Below are 14,324 nucleotides of genomic sequence, written 5' to 3' on the forward strand. Positions count from 1 at the left end.
TGAGTCTGACGAGTCACCTATGTGGCTAAGCACTTTACAGGTGCAAAAAACCAATGGTCACTCTCTGACCAACCATAACAATTTCTAAAGATATATATATATATATATATATATATATATACACTACAAGCTTCTTTCAGTTTTCATCAACCAAATCCATTCAGAAGGTTTTGGTCAACCTGAGGCTACAGTAAAAGACACTTGCCCAAGGTGGGACTGAACCTGGAACCATGTGGTTGGGGAGCAAACTGCTTACAACACAGCCAAGCCTGCACCTACATGCAAAAATAAATTGGTTAAAAGAAAAAAAAAAAGAAAAGAAAGTAAAAAATTTAAAGTACAAAAGATTAAATTATTGAAAAAAAAAAAACAAAAAACAATTAGATTTACTTCAACAAGGAAAAAAACGGAAAAGAAATAGTAAGAAAATACCTTTTCAAGCCTCACATCTTCTTTTTCCTTTGAGGTTATATATTTACCAGGAGTGTGAAGTCTGTTTTCTGCTACAGACACATAACAACCAATTTTCGTCATCTGTGTTGATGTATCTTGAGGGGTTTGCATCTTTTGGTTGGACAATTGTTTTGTTTGAGTGTCTCGAGTGAATAGTGTCTTTTTAGGCCAGTGTAGTGGGACAGGTTTGGTCTGGCTTGAGGCGTTATGATACTCTGCACGACTGGTTTTGTGTCGAAAACCTCCGAGGAATGGTTTCGTTCTGGCTGGTTGTAGTACTTCCACTGCTACTTGTTTTCCTTCTCCTTTTTCTGCAGCAATATGAGCAACATTTTATAATGTATCAAAGGAATTAATATTAAAAATTTATTTCAACTGCATGAAATATCAGAGTAGGATAATAAGAGACAGTGATGTTCATACTTTTCCTTAGGCTTTACTGAAACAATTGAAGTAATTCCAACCTACCAGCACCACCACCACCACGACTACTACTACTACTACTACTACTACTACTACTACTACTACTACTACTACTACAGAATAAGTACCAGACTTAAAAACAGAATAACTATTAGGGTAGATTTGCTTGAGTAAAACCTTTAAAGGTGGTGCCCCAGCATGGCCACAGTCCAATGTTTAAAACAAGTAAAAGATAAAATGTGTGTGTGTGTGTTTGTTTGTGAGCTTGTCACCCCACCACTGCTTGAAAATTGGTGTTTGTTTGTTTACATCCCTATAACCTAGTGGTTTGACAAAAAGACTAATAAAATAAGTACCAAACTTAAAACGAAAACAAAAATACTAGATATAATTGTTTCTAATTATTTTTTTTCTGATGCCACTACATCAAGTCTGCCAAAAATATAAACTGCAAGATATTCTGAAATACACCTTCTCCTCGACTTATGACCTATGCAACTTTTGACCATCCACACTTATGACCACAAAAAATTTTTAAAATAAATAAAAAATCAATTTTTGGATGTCGGACAGCTGCGCGTATGATAACTATAGCAGCATCTGGCAACGCAGGCCTCCCTAAGACTCAGGCAACCACTGCCTGCCATTTCCTCTCACTCAGTCACTTTCAAGCACTAGTTGCATGAATGAAAATATTGTTGAAAAATATAAACCCAACATACGACCAGATCGACTTATGACCTGTCAGTTGGAATGGAACTTGGTCTTAAGTCGAGGAGAAGGTGTACTGATAAAAACTCCAGGGTCTCTACTTACTGTTAATGACGCTGATAGTGAGAATGTCTGGTATATAAGACTCTCGTTGGAAAGGTTTTAAAGGAAAGTGCTCAGGATCTCTGGACTCTAGTTCAAAATCAATTGTTTCATTTCGTTTGGCACCTAGCTCAATCAACTGTGTGTTATCCATTTGTATTTCACCTAAAAATAAACAGAAGAAATAGTGTGAGATTCCACAGCCATTCAAGCATTCATTCAATTTCTTATCTTATATCTATCTACATGTTGTTTTGTTATTGCTGATAAGCCTTAAGTCAGCTGTGATCAAGGGGATTTATGTTCAAAAGCATTCTGTATGTAACCATTCCATATTTTTAGAGCATATACACTAAGGGACATGATCAAGAAGTTAAGGTCAAGCAACTGACAAATAAATTTGTGGTATTGAGCAGAATATTTGTTATAAAGATATTTCTGCTTCAGCAACTCAGTGCTGAATCTGTTCGAAATGTAATGGAAAATAGATCAGTTTCAAAACATTGATGTCCAGATTACAAAAGCAAAATTTGAAGGGAACAGTAGTTATTTCCTTTGATTTCTAGAAAGAATCAAATAGGAAGTAACACTTACAAACCAAAGGCGAAAAAAAAAAAAAGAAAAGAAAAATTTTGTTACACAGTGTAATCAATATAAACATGCAAAAGATGATTGTGAAAGAGTGTATCAGTGACATATATATATAGGTATTTACAGGAAATAATGTAACAAACTATTAATGACCTACCATTGAATTTGATTTTAAGGACAACAGGTTCAATTTTCATTCTTCTCCAAAACCGCTCTTTAACCTTCCTTATAGTCTCTCCAAGTGTACAGGTTATAGTGACCATTTCCTCTTGAGGCAGAAGTAAGACCTTTACTAATGAAGAAGAGAAAATTAATTTTTCAGAAATGGAAATGATGATCATGTCAGATGTTATAATATATATTACAAACTGGCATGATAATTACCATTTAGATATTTAAAATAAGACATAGATGTTATATCAATGATAAATTATGATGGTGATGATGAAGATGATGCTGTACATGGAACCAAGTGGTTGAGAAGCAATCTTCTTACCACACAGTCACAATGCACCTATGGAAAAAAATATAGAACATTTCATGAATTTGTGTGTCATCCTTGTGCAGAGGCCATGCTAATCTTCCTTGTGTTGTTCCAATTTTTAGAATATGTACTGCAGAATGTGATAGATTCTCTTAGCATGAACAGCAAATGAGGGTTCAGTAAAATAAAGTGGTAATCATGTTCTATGGACATGCATGTGTCTCTTGAGGCCTGCTGGTGCCTTGCAAAGCTTTTGGTAAATGGAAGAAGTTGAGGACTCAGCTTTAGTGCTTATGGATTATTTACTATGTGTTTTCTTGAGTGGACAGCAAGGCCCACTTTGCTCTGTCCCACAAAATCACAATGACAAGTAAGGTTTTCATTATAGGAGCAGCATGCCTTCATGCTTGCATGAAGTTGATCCCAATGCTGGAGTCAACTTTGCTCAAATCTTTGAACTGAGGTGAAGAAGGTCTGGTACCAGGTCCTGTAATCTGATGCCTTATTTTTGCAGAATAAAAAGAGAATGTAGCATCACTTCAGATTTTCTTTTAGTTTGTCTTTGAAGCACAAGAGTGGCCTTCCAACCGATCTTTGTGTTATATTTAATGATACAGGGATGGAACACTTACTTTAAGGATTCTGAGTTTCTGTGCAAACAATTCATCAGCTTGTGCAAGGGTAATGCATACATACTGCATGAATTACACTTGCAAAAAAGCTAAAGAAGTACAACATTCACTGAATTGTTTGCACAGAAACTCAGAATTCTGAAAGTAAGTGTTCCATACATGTATCATTTAATAAATTTAGTCCTCCATTTCCAATAATATTGAGGTGTAATTCTGTTGTTGTTACACATGGCTGGTTGATATGTGCGTGCATGTGTGTGTGTGTGTGTGTGTGTGCATGCATGCATGCTCAACGAAATAGCTATGTAGTAAAGTTCACTTCCCAACCATGTACTTTCAAGTTCAGTCCCACTACATGACACATTTGGTATGCGTCTCCTCTTATAGTACCATGCCAGACTGACCAACCTTGTGAATGGATTTGTTGTCTACCAAATTCACTCACAAGGCCTTGCCCAGCCCAAGGCTATAGCAGTAGACATTTGCCCAAAGTGCTATGCAGAAGGACTGAACCGAGAACCATGTGGTTGGAAAGCAAGCTTCTTACCACACAGCCACATGTTATGTACACACACACACACACACACACAATCAAAGGAGCAGAAATGACGTACTACAAAAGAATTTAAAGGTAATGTAATTCAAGGGTAAAGTAAAAAATATCTATGAATCAGATACTCCAAATCAGTCCTCTTGTTGTTTGTTATTGTTAATTTTATTGATTGTTTATTAGATTTGACTATATATACATATAAATACATACATATATATATATATATATTGCCGGGAGCTTATATGCCCCATTATTAGACTATTTTTGTTAGTCATTGCATGGTGATCACTATAAGCTTTAAACTTAAAAAATACCTTTATTATTTACAGGATTGTAAAACTCGGCACCGTATAACAAAACCATTCACACCGAAAGCAAATACACGCACACACACACACATACATATGTATGTGTAAAAATTAACACTTCCTTCTCCTTCTCGAAACCGAATCTAAGAATTCTCGGTCGTCCAAACCACCACGATCAACAGGTGCGAAAACAGGTTTTCTTTGTCCTGTCAAAAAGTGATTGATCATCTCCCTTTAACCTTCGACCTAAGGCCATGTCAGGCGAAGTTCAAATGGACAGGAGCTGACCTATTTAGGTACAAACCCTGCTGCAGTATGTCTGTCTTTCTAGCTGCCACGATTCTTATAAATTCAGTGGTCAATAAGACAGAGGGGAGAGAAGGTCCTGGCAGCCAAACAAGGAAGCTCTACGGCACAACAGGTTTTGGCGACAGCAGAGACCAGAACAATGTTCCAAGTTCCACGGTAGACGACTGTATCAGATGACTACATACACACACACACAAACATATATTCAATTGTGACATACCATTTCCACAGATGTACCCTGTTTTTATTTGTAGCAACTCGTAGCAGTTGTCAACATTTTGCATGTAGTGAAGAATTATGTGTACCAACGACAAATTAAGTCTGGTGAATAAATTATATTTTAATTATGAATCGATTCACTCATTTGTTTACTTCAAAGGCATACACATTCTTTTTGCATCTGTTTACCACCATACACATCTAACCACTACATTTGAAAACACTTATGTATGCAAACACAAACTTAGTCTTACAAATTTCTTTATTATGTTGGCAGTTCTGAATAATTCCATGAGTAGTGAAATAATTCTGTGAGAAACAAACCTGTGACATTTGACTCCAGATCTACAGGTACCTCTTCTTCATCCTCTGCTTCTGAAGAAGAAAAAGAAAATGAAAAAGAAAGACTGAAAGCAAAAAGCAATTGAATAATAAACCTGAGCTAGTCTCAGCAACAACTGTAACTTGTCTACTTTAAACACAAAAGTTAAATCTCTTTGAAATCACTCCATGTCATTTTGAGAGAAGAAGAAAACACTGAATGAGGTAGAAATGGACGGTATGTATGAATAATAGATGGGATGATCATGCCTGAAATACTTTTCCTGTATGAATAGGTTCAGTAAACTTTTTAATAGGTACGCCTTAAGAGTTTCCTTTAGCTGTGTCCTTAGTGTAAAAAGAAGATATTAGTAGGCAGACCCACACCCGAGACAGCGGAAGAATGCTCATGTAGAGGTAACACCATATGTCTCCTTAATGGCCACTGTAACAGGGAAACAGTTGCATATGAGACAGAGGTAACATCAAAAGGCCCAAACAGGCAACCAAATGTGTAGAAGTATATGGGAGCAATAGAAATTCCCTTCAGAGCCAGTTTCAACAGCCATATGTCCTCCTAATATCCCAGAGAGATGAAATGCCACAGCCCTGGCCAAGCACATATAGTCATTAAAGAAAAACTCTGTACAATACAGAGTGGAGAATCTTAGAGAAGAGCAAAACTTATTTTAGTTGCAGCAGAGAATGCAGATTATGTTTAGCTGATAAAAAAGCCCACACATCTATCTAAACTGCAGAAGTGAGATTTTTAATCCTTGCCCACATGAAAGAAGGTATATTTTATTGTACCTATAGGCTCCATCATGACTATAATCAGCAGTTCTCCATCTTCAGCTCTTTCATCACCATATTCTGAGAACCTTGTTAGGATTTTAACCAAAACATACAAACGGACACACTCAGACACATATGTACCCTTACATGGGATTAAGCATTTGAACACCTGCCTATCCCCCACAAAACCCCTACACACATTCCAACTCTATATGAATACTAACCCTAGCCCCTACACAGAAAAAATTCTTGCAGACTTACAGCATCTCAGAGACCTTTGGGGTCAAGGGACATAACTCGATATCTTAATATAACTCTTGCCGAGTTTGTTTTGTCTTTTTTCACAATATCCACAAACTGGATGTGTTTTTTCAGCTCCAATAACAGAGAACAGTCACAGTATATTTTTTCCATATCTGCCAGTTCTGACGAACATGTGGTATTGCTTAACCATGCTATTATCTAACATCTGGTTTAGTATCTAGAGTGAAACCAACTGTTAAAATCAGCCACAATGAATATATAATACTGTACACTTCAATTAATATACATAGATATATGTGTGTATGTATGTATGCGTATATGTATATATATATATATATATGCATGTATGTATGTAGGTGTTAGATAAGTATAGATAAATATGTAATTATGTATGTGGTTATGACGGCAAGGGTTCCAATTGATCCGATCAACGGAACAGCCTACTCGTGAAATTAATGTGCAAGTGGCTGAGCAATCCACAGACATGTGTACCCTTAATTTAGTTCTCAGGAGATTTAGCATGACACGTAGTTCTCAGGAGATTTAGAGTGTGACAAGGCTGGCCTTTTGAAATACAGGTACAACAGAAACAGGGAGAAAGAGTGAGAGAAGGTTGTGGTGAAAGAGTACAGCAGGGTTCGTCACCGCCCTCTGCCGGAGCCTCATAGAGCTTTAAGTGTTTTCACTCAATAAAGACTCACAACACTCAATCTGGGAATCGAAATCACGATCCTACGACTGCAAGTCCGCTGCCCTAACCACTGGGCCATTGCGCCTCCACTATGTGTGTATACATAAATATACACATACGCATGTGTTTGTATACACACACATGAACACACACACACAAGCACTTGCACCCATGCACACTTCTTCGCAGCACTGGCAGTTCTGTCCATTACCATGAGTAGTCAAGTAATTAATTTTCTCAGAAACACACCTCCGGTAGAAGATCGAGCATCTTTATCAACAGCTTCCTCAACAGCTTCCTCAACAGCTTCCTCAACAGCTTCATCAACTGCTTCATCAATGACTTCTAAAGAAGAAGAAAAAAGAAGAAAGATTGAAAAGAAAACAATTGAATAATAACTTCTACATACCTTCATTTTCTCGGTTCATACCTTGCAACAAATTATTTACACACACATGCACACACACACACAAACATATATACAGACACAGGTATGGCTGCGTGGTAAGGATGCTTTTTTCCTAACCATATGGCTTTGGGTTCTCATCCACTGTGTGACACCTTGGGAATATCTTTTCTACTATAGCCCCGGGGCATCCCAAAGCTTTGTGAGTTGATCTGGTAGATGGAAACTGGAAAAAGCCCATAGTGTGTATATGTGTGTGTAATTTTACAGTTTAATGTGAAATTGTTTTTATTATAATGACATAACACAAAGGTGGTGAGCTGGCAGAATCGTTAGCATGCTGGGTGAAATACTTAGTGGTATTTTGTCTGTCTTCACGTTCTGAGTTCAAATTCCACTGAGGTTGACTTATCCTTTCAGTGTCGATAAATTAAGTACCAGTGAAACACTCGGGTGATGTAATCAACTAATCCTCTTCCCCAAAATGGCTACCCTTATGGCAAAATTTGAAATCATTATTTTTTATTCCTTTATTTTATGTTTCAGTCATGTGACTGTGGCTGCCTTTAGTCAAACAAATTGACCCCAGGACTTATTCTTTGTAAGCCTAGTACTTATTTTATTGGTCTCTTTTGCCGAACCACTAAGTGACAGGGACGTAAACACACCAGCATCGGTTGTCAAGCAATGGTGAGGGGACAAACTCAGACACACAAACACACACACATACATGTATACAATGGTCTTCTTTCAGTTTCCATCTACCAAATTCACTCACGAGGCTATAGTAGAAGACACTTGCCCAAGGTACCATGCAGTGGGACTGAACCTAGAACCATGTGGTTGGGAAGCAAGCTACTTACCACATAGCCACTCCTGTGCCAATGACAACAAACAAATATGTAAGTGTGTATGATTTTTCTTTCAGTTTGATTTAAGATTTTTTAAGAGAGTTCAAGCTGGTCACTAACAAGGTGACAAGACTTTCATTTAAGGGAGTTCCTGGTGTTGATATGTGGTTGAGTTGGTATGCTGGTTGAGCTGTCGATACATACACCCGAGTATGTGTATCTATTCATCTAAAGAATCTCAGAGAATTTTTGTTATGTCTTACAAATCTGCACTGTGCCTCTAATAGATTGCATTTGGAGAATCCACATCAGTTTATTTTTCTCTCTCTTCCATTTTGACTCAGTATTATCCTTTAGATCAGTCTCTTTTACTCCTGTCTGTTGGTGCAAGCTACTATGGCACAATATAGCAGGACATTTATTGTCAAAAAGCTAAGAATTTGGATTTGAGCTACTTGTTCTTGCACAGTTTTGTCAATTGCAGATAATACCACGTCAGCATCATCATCATCGTTCAACGTCCGCCTTCCATGCTAGCATGGGTTGGACGATTTGACTGAGGACTGGTGAACCAGATGGCTACACCAGGCTCCAATCTGATTTGGCAGAGTTTCTAAAGCTGGATGCCCTTCCTAACGCCAACCACTCCGAGAGTGTAGTGGCTGCTTTTACATGCCACCGGCACAAAGGCCAGTCAGGCGGTACTGGCAACGGCCACACTCAAAATGATGTTTTTTATGTGCCACCTGCACAGGAGCCAGTCCAGCGGCACTGGCAACGACCTCGCTTGAATATTTTTTCACGTGCTACTGGCACAAGTGCCAATAAGGCGACGCTGGTAACGATCATGCTCAAATGGTGCTATTTACGTGCCTCTGGCATGGAAGCCAGACAGCTGCTCTGGCAATGATCATGCTCGGACAGTGCTCTGAGCGCTCCACTGGTACAGGTGCCATCACGATTTCGATTTCACTTGCCCCAACAGGTCTTCGCAAGCTGAGTTTAGTGTCCAATGAAGGAGAGGTTGGCATGGGTGCCGTGGGTTTTTTCTCAACTTGTGTCAGTATTGTTTTCTCATGTAGAGCCTTATGTATATAAGTTGTGAAGTTCTGCTTGAACTTTGATGCAAGCTGTGATTTTAGTATTTTGTATTTCTCACATGTTTTTGTGGGATCATAAATTGTTGCCACATGTTCCTGTAGTGGTGGTTTATTATTGTGGTGTTCGGTTTGGTCACACTTCTTGTCATTCACATTCTCTTCACAGAAAAAAAGTTACTGTGTTGTTAACACGAACATTATTATTTCTACATTTAGGCTGAATGATTTTGCTAGGTAGGGTGGCATATTTCTTTCTAACAAATGTAGTCATTAGTGTAATTGTTTTTCTGAAAAATTTGAGAATGTTAGGTATTTCTTATCCCATATTCTTTAAGTCTTTTCATGCAGCCTAACGCCAGATTATTTCATTGCAATGGTGAATGTATAGTAATTTTCCATGTAGTATGTATTTCAAAAAAGGTTGTTGCTTTGCTTTTACTCAAAGAAAATAACCATACGCATGTGTTTGTATACACACACATGAACACACACACACAAGCACTTGCACCCATGCACACTTCTTCGCAGCACTGGCAGTTCTGTCCATTACCATGAGTAGTCAAGTAATTAATTTTCTCAGAAACACACCTCCGGTAGAAGATCGAGCATCTTTATCAACAGCTTCCTCAACAGCTTCCTCAACAGCTTCCTCAACAGCTTCCTCAACAGCTTCATCAACTGCTTCATCAATGACTTCTAAAGAAGAAGAAAAAAGAAGAAAGATTGAAAAGAAAACAATTGAATAATAACTTCTACATACCTTCATTTTCTCGGTTCATACCTTGCAACAAATTATTTACACACACATGCACACACACACACAAACATATATACAGACACAGGTATGGCTGCGTGGTAAGGATGCTTTTTTCCTAACCATATGGCTTTGGGTTCTCATCCACTGTGTGACACCTTGGGAATATCTTTTCTACTATAGCCCCGGGGCATCCCAAAGCTTTGTGAGTTGATCTGGTAGATGGAAACTGGAAAAAGCCCATAGTGTGTATATGTGTGTGTAATTTTACAGTTTAATGTGAAATTGTTTTTATTATAATGACATAACACAAAGGTGGTGAGCTGGCAGAATCGTTAGCATGCTGGGTGAAATACTTAGTGGTATTTTGTCTGTCTTCACGTTCTGAGTTCAAATTCCACTGAGGTTGACTTATCCTTTCAGTGTCGATAAATTAAGTACCAGTGAAACACTCGGGTGATGTAATCAACTAATCCTCTTCCCCAAAATGGCTACCCTTATGGCAAAATTTGAAATCATTATTTTTTATTCCTTTATTTTATGTTTCAGTCATGTGACTGTGGCTGCCTTTAGTCAAACAAATTGACCCCAGGACTTATTCTTTGTAAGCCTAGTACTTATTTTATTGGTCTCTTTTGCCGAACCACTAAGTGACAGGGACGTAAACACACCAGCATCGGTTGTCAAGCAATGGTGAGGGGACAAACTCAGACACACAAACACACACACATACATGTATACAATGGTCTTCTTTCAGTTTCCATCTACCAAATTCACTCACGAGGCTATAGTAGAAGACACTTGCCCAAGGTACCATGCAGTGGGACTGAACCTAGAACCATGTGGTTGGGAAGCAAGCTACTTACCACATAGCCACTCCTGTGCCAATGACAACAAACAAATATGTAAGTGTGTATGATTTTTCTTTCAGTTTGATTTAAGATTTTTTAAGAGAGTTCAAGCTGGTCACTAACAAGGTGACAAGACTTTCATTTAAGGGAGTTCCTGGTGTTGATATGTGGTTGAGTTGGTATGCTGGTTGAGCTGTCGATACATACACCCGAGTATGTGTATCTATTCATCTAAAGAATCTCAGAGAATTTTTGTTATGTCTTACAAATCTGCACTGTGCCTCTAATAGATTGCATTTGGAGAATCCACATCAGTTTATTTTTCTCTCTCTTCCATTTTGACTCAGTATTATCCTTTAGATCAGTCTCTTTTACTCCTGTCTGTTGGTGCAAGCTACTATGGCACAATATAGCAGGACATTTATTGTCAAAAAGCTAAGAATTTGGATTTGAGCTACTTGTTCTTGCACAGTTTTGTCAATTGCAGATAATACCACGTCAGCATCATCATCATCGTTCAACGTCCGCCTTCCATGCTAGCATGGGTTGGACGATTTGACTGAGGACTGGTGAACCAGATGGCTACACCAGGCTCCAATCTGATTTGGCAGAGTTTCTAAAGCTGGATGCCCTTCCTAACGCCAACCACTCCGAGAGTGTAGTGGCTGCTTTTACATGCCACCGGCACAAAGGCCAGTCAGGCGGTATTGGCAACGGCCACACTCAAAATGATGTTTTTTATGTGCCACCTGCACAGGAGCCAGTCCAGCGGCACTGGCAACGACCTCGCTTGAATATTTTTTCACGTGCTACTGGCACAAGTGCCAATAAGGCGACGCTGGTAACGATCATGCTCAAATGGTGCTATTTACGTGCCTCTGGCATGGAAGCCAGACAGCTGCTCTGGCAATGATCATGCTCGGACAGTGCTCTGAGCGCTCCACTGGTACAGGTGCCATCACGATTTCGATTTCACTTGCCCCAACAGGTCTTCGCAAGCTGAGTTTAGTGTCCAATGAAGGAGAGGTTGGCATGGGTGCCGTGGGTTTTTTCTCAACTTGTGTCAGTATTGTTTTCTCATGTAGAGCCTTATGTATATAAGTTGTGAAGTTCTGCTTGAACTTTGATGCAAGCTGTGATTTTAGTATTTTGTATTTCTCACATGTTTTTGTGGGATCATAAATTGTTGCCACATGTTCCTGTAGTGGTGGTTTATTATTGTGGTGTTCGGTTTGGTCACACTTCTTGTCATTCACATTCTCTTCACAGAAAAAAAGTTACTGTGTTGTTAACACGAACATTATTATTTCTACATTTAGGCTGAATGATTTTGCTAGGTAGGGTGGCATATTTCTTTCTAACAAATGTAGTCATTAGTGTAATTGTTTTTCTGAAAAATTTGAGAATGTTAGGTATTTCTTATCCCATATTCTTTAAGTCTTTTCATGCAGCCTAACGCCAGATTATTTCATTGCAATGGTGAATGTATAGTAATTTTCCATGTAGTATGTATTTCAAAAAAGGTTGTTGCTTTGCTTTTACTCAAAGAAAATAACCATTTCTTTTACCAGGCTTGCATTAATGGCAATAATTATAGAGGATACTATTCATTAATTTGGGAGAATAAACAGTCCCCTATGCCAACGTTTCTGGCCTATATTCAACACCATGATTGTGTGTGTGTGTGTGCGTGTGTGTGTGTGTGAGTGTGTGTGTGTGTGAGCCCTTGTCTTGATATCATGTGATGGTTGTAGAGAAGCATCACTATCATATAAGTGGGGTTGTTTATTTCCAGTCTTCTGTAAAAACATGTCTGATTATGGAAAATACTACCTTGTTTGGAAATAAGTGAGGGTTAATGCCAAAAAAGGCATCTATCTGACCCATGTGAGTATAGGAAAGAGGATGTTAAATGATGATGGTGATATAAATATATTTGTGCATGTACACATATATATGTGTGTGCATGCATGTTATATACATATATATGTGCATGTGTTTATGTGTGTGTATATATAAACACACATGCGCGTGTGCGCGCGCACACACACACACACACTCATTGCTTTCCATCATGATGGTGGGTGTGCACGATATAATGAGTGGTTAGGAAATTAATTCTCTCAGTAACCTACCTGTGACAGTGGGCTGGACATCCAAAGGTGTCTCTTCTTTTTCAGCTGCTTCTGAAGAAGAAAAAGAAGGCAAAAGATTGGAAAGAAAACAGTTAAATAATAATTGTTATGTAGTGGATCTTGCATGCACAAAGTGGATTTGATCCATCATAGCAAAATTTAAATTAACACTTCAACAGAACTTTTCCCATGGTGGAACAATGGTTTTTCTGTGACAGCAATTTTACATTCGCCAGATTGCCTTAGCTAGGCCAAAATAATGTCTTCACCACTTGACCCTTATAACCTCTTCTACTTCACCGAAACCTAGAATAGAGATAACAAGACCACCAACTAAATCTATCGTTTTCAATGATATGTTTATCTTTCTGGATAGTTATAAAAGCAAGAGCCCCAAGCAAAAAGATAATCCAGTCACTTCGGTGACGACTCAACCAGTTAGTCACTTCAGTGACAACTCATTGAGAACGAAGTCTGGCTGACCAGCTAGAACCTTGGTCAGAGGGAGAAATCTTGGTGATAAGTCTGATCAATATCTTGAGCAGCTAGGTAATGGATATTCTCAGAAACCTACCTGCGACATCAAGTGTGTCTGCTTCATCAACTGCTTCTGAAGAAGAAGAAAAAGAAGAAAAATTGAAAAGAAAGCAAATAATAAATGTCACACACCTTCATGTTTTTGGTCAGTACCCAGCAACAGATGATGCACACATACATACATATAATTATTTTCAGGATCCAATAAAATTAAAGGGTTTTAATAACAAAAGTTGTTTGGGTAGACAAGAAATGTATGAACTGTACTGTGATCGAGGTCAGCTGACCTGCTGATGTGAATATCTCTCTGAAAATCAAAGAGAAAGAAGGTAACTATGGACAACTGCTTCAAAACCTCCAGCTTCTATATCCGGATTACAAATTTACATTTTTACTGATAATAATTGGTGCATTTGGTTTTGTAAGTAAACGCCTAACTTTCAGTCTGGATAAGCTTGGATTTTCAGGAAAAGAAATCAACCAACTAATTTACCCATTACGTATACAATCTGTAAGTAGAACAGCAAAACTATGCAAGACTTTTCTCAGGTTTAACATGTGACATTGTCTTCGTTATCTACATTTCAAAGATGGCGCTTTATATCTTTGACAGAAACCAGCCCTTTCTTCAGAGAAAGAGTTCAAAAGATTAAATACAGAAGAGACATACATACATACATTCATACATTCATACATACATACATACATACATACATACATTCATACATTCATACATACATACATACATACATACATACATATGAAGTGATATCAAAAAGTTCTCAGGTTAGTTCTGTAGCGCACCAACAGATAGCAGCACACAAATGCATGTGC

At 38.2% G+C, this 14,324-nt stretch overlaps 1 protein-coding gene and 1 non-coding gene across 3 annotated transcripts in view; both read right to left on the reverse strand.

The window, feature by feature from the left end:
- LOC106875742 (IQ motif and ubiquitin-like domain-containing protein) overlaps window positions 1-14,324 on the reverse strand; it is a 35,799-nt gene that overhangs the window by 13,689 nt on the left and 7,786 nt on the right. For both annotated transcript variants that reach the window (XM_052971890.2, XM_052971891.2), the window contains exons 4-11: window positions 13,528-13,563; window positions 12,954-13,004; window positions 9,802-9,909; window positions 7,106-7,201; window positions 5,110-5,160; window positions 2,438-2,572; window positions 1,693-1,854; window positions 433-764 (exon numbers count right to left, since the gene is read on the reverse strand). In XM_052971890.2, coding sequence (XP_052827850.2) covers window positions 433-764; window positions 1,693-1,854; window positions 2,438-2,572; window positions 5,110-5,160; window positions 7,106-7,201; window positions 9,802-9,909; window positions 12,954-13,004; window positions 13,528-13,563 — 971 coding nt within the window. The remainder of the gene's footprint in view (window positions 1-432; window positions 765-1,692; window positions 1,855-2,437; window positions 2,573-5,109; window positions 5,161-7,105; window positions 7,202-9,801; window positions 9,910-12,953; window positions 13,005-13,527; window positions 13,564-14,324) is intronic.
- On the reverse strand, window positions 2,803-2,907 carry LOC128249134 (U6 spliceosomal RNA). The gene has a single exon (XR_008265255.1). It is a non-coding gene; the product is annotated as a U6 spliceosomal RNA (small nuclear RNA).

The sequence above is a fragment of the Octopus bimaculoides genome, chromosome 11 (assembly GCF_046866305.1).
Source record: "Octopus bimaculoides isolate indiv1 chromosome 11, ASM4686630v1, whole genome shotgun sequence".
Classification (NCBI taxonomy): domain Eukaryota; kingdom Metazoa; phylum Mollusca; class Cephalopoda; order Octopoda; family Octopodidae; genus Octopus; species Octopus bimaculoides.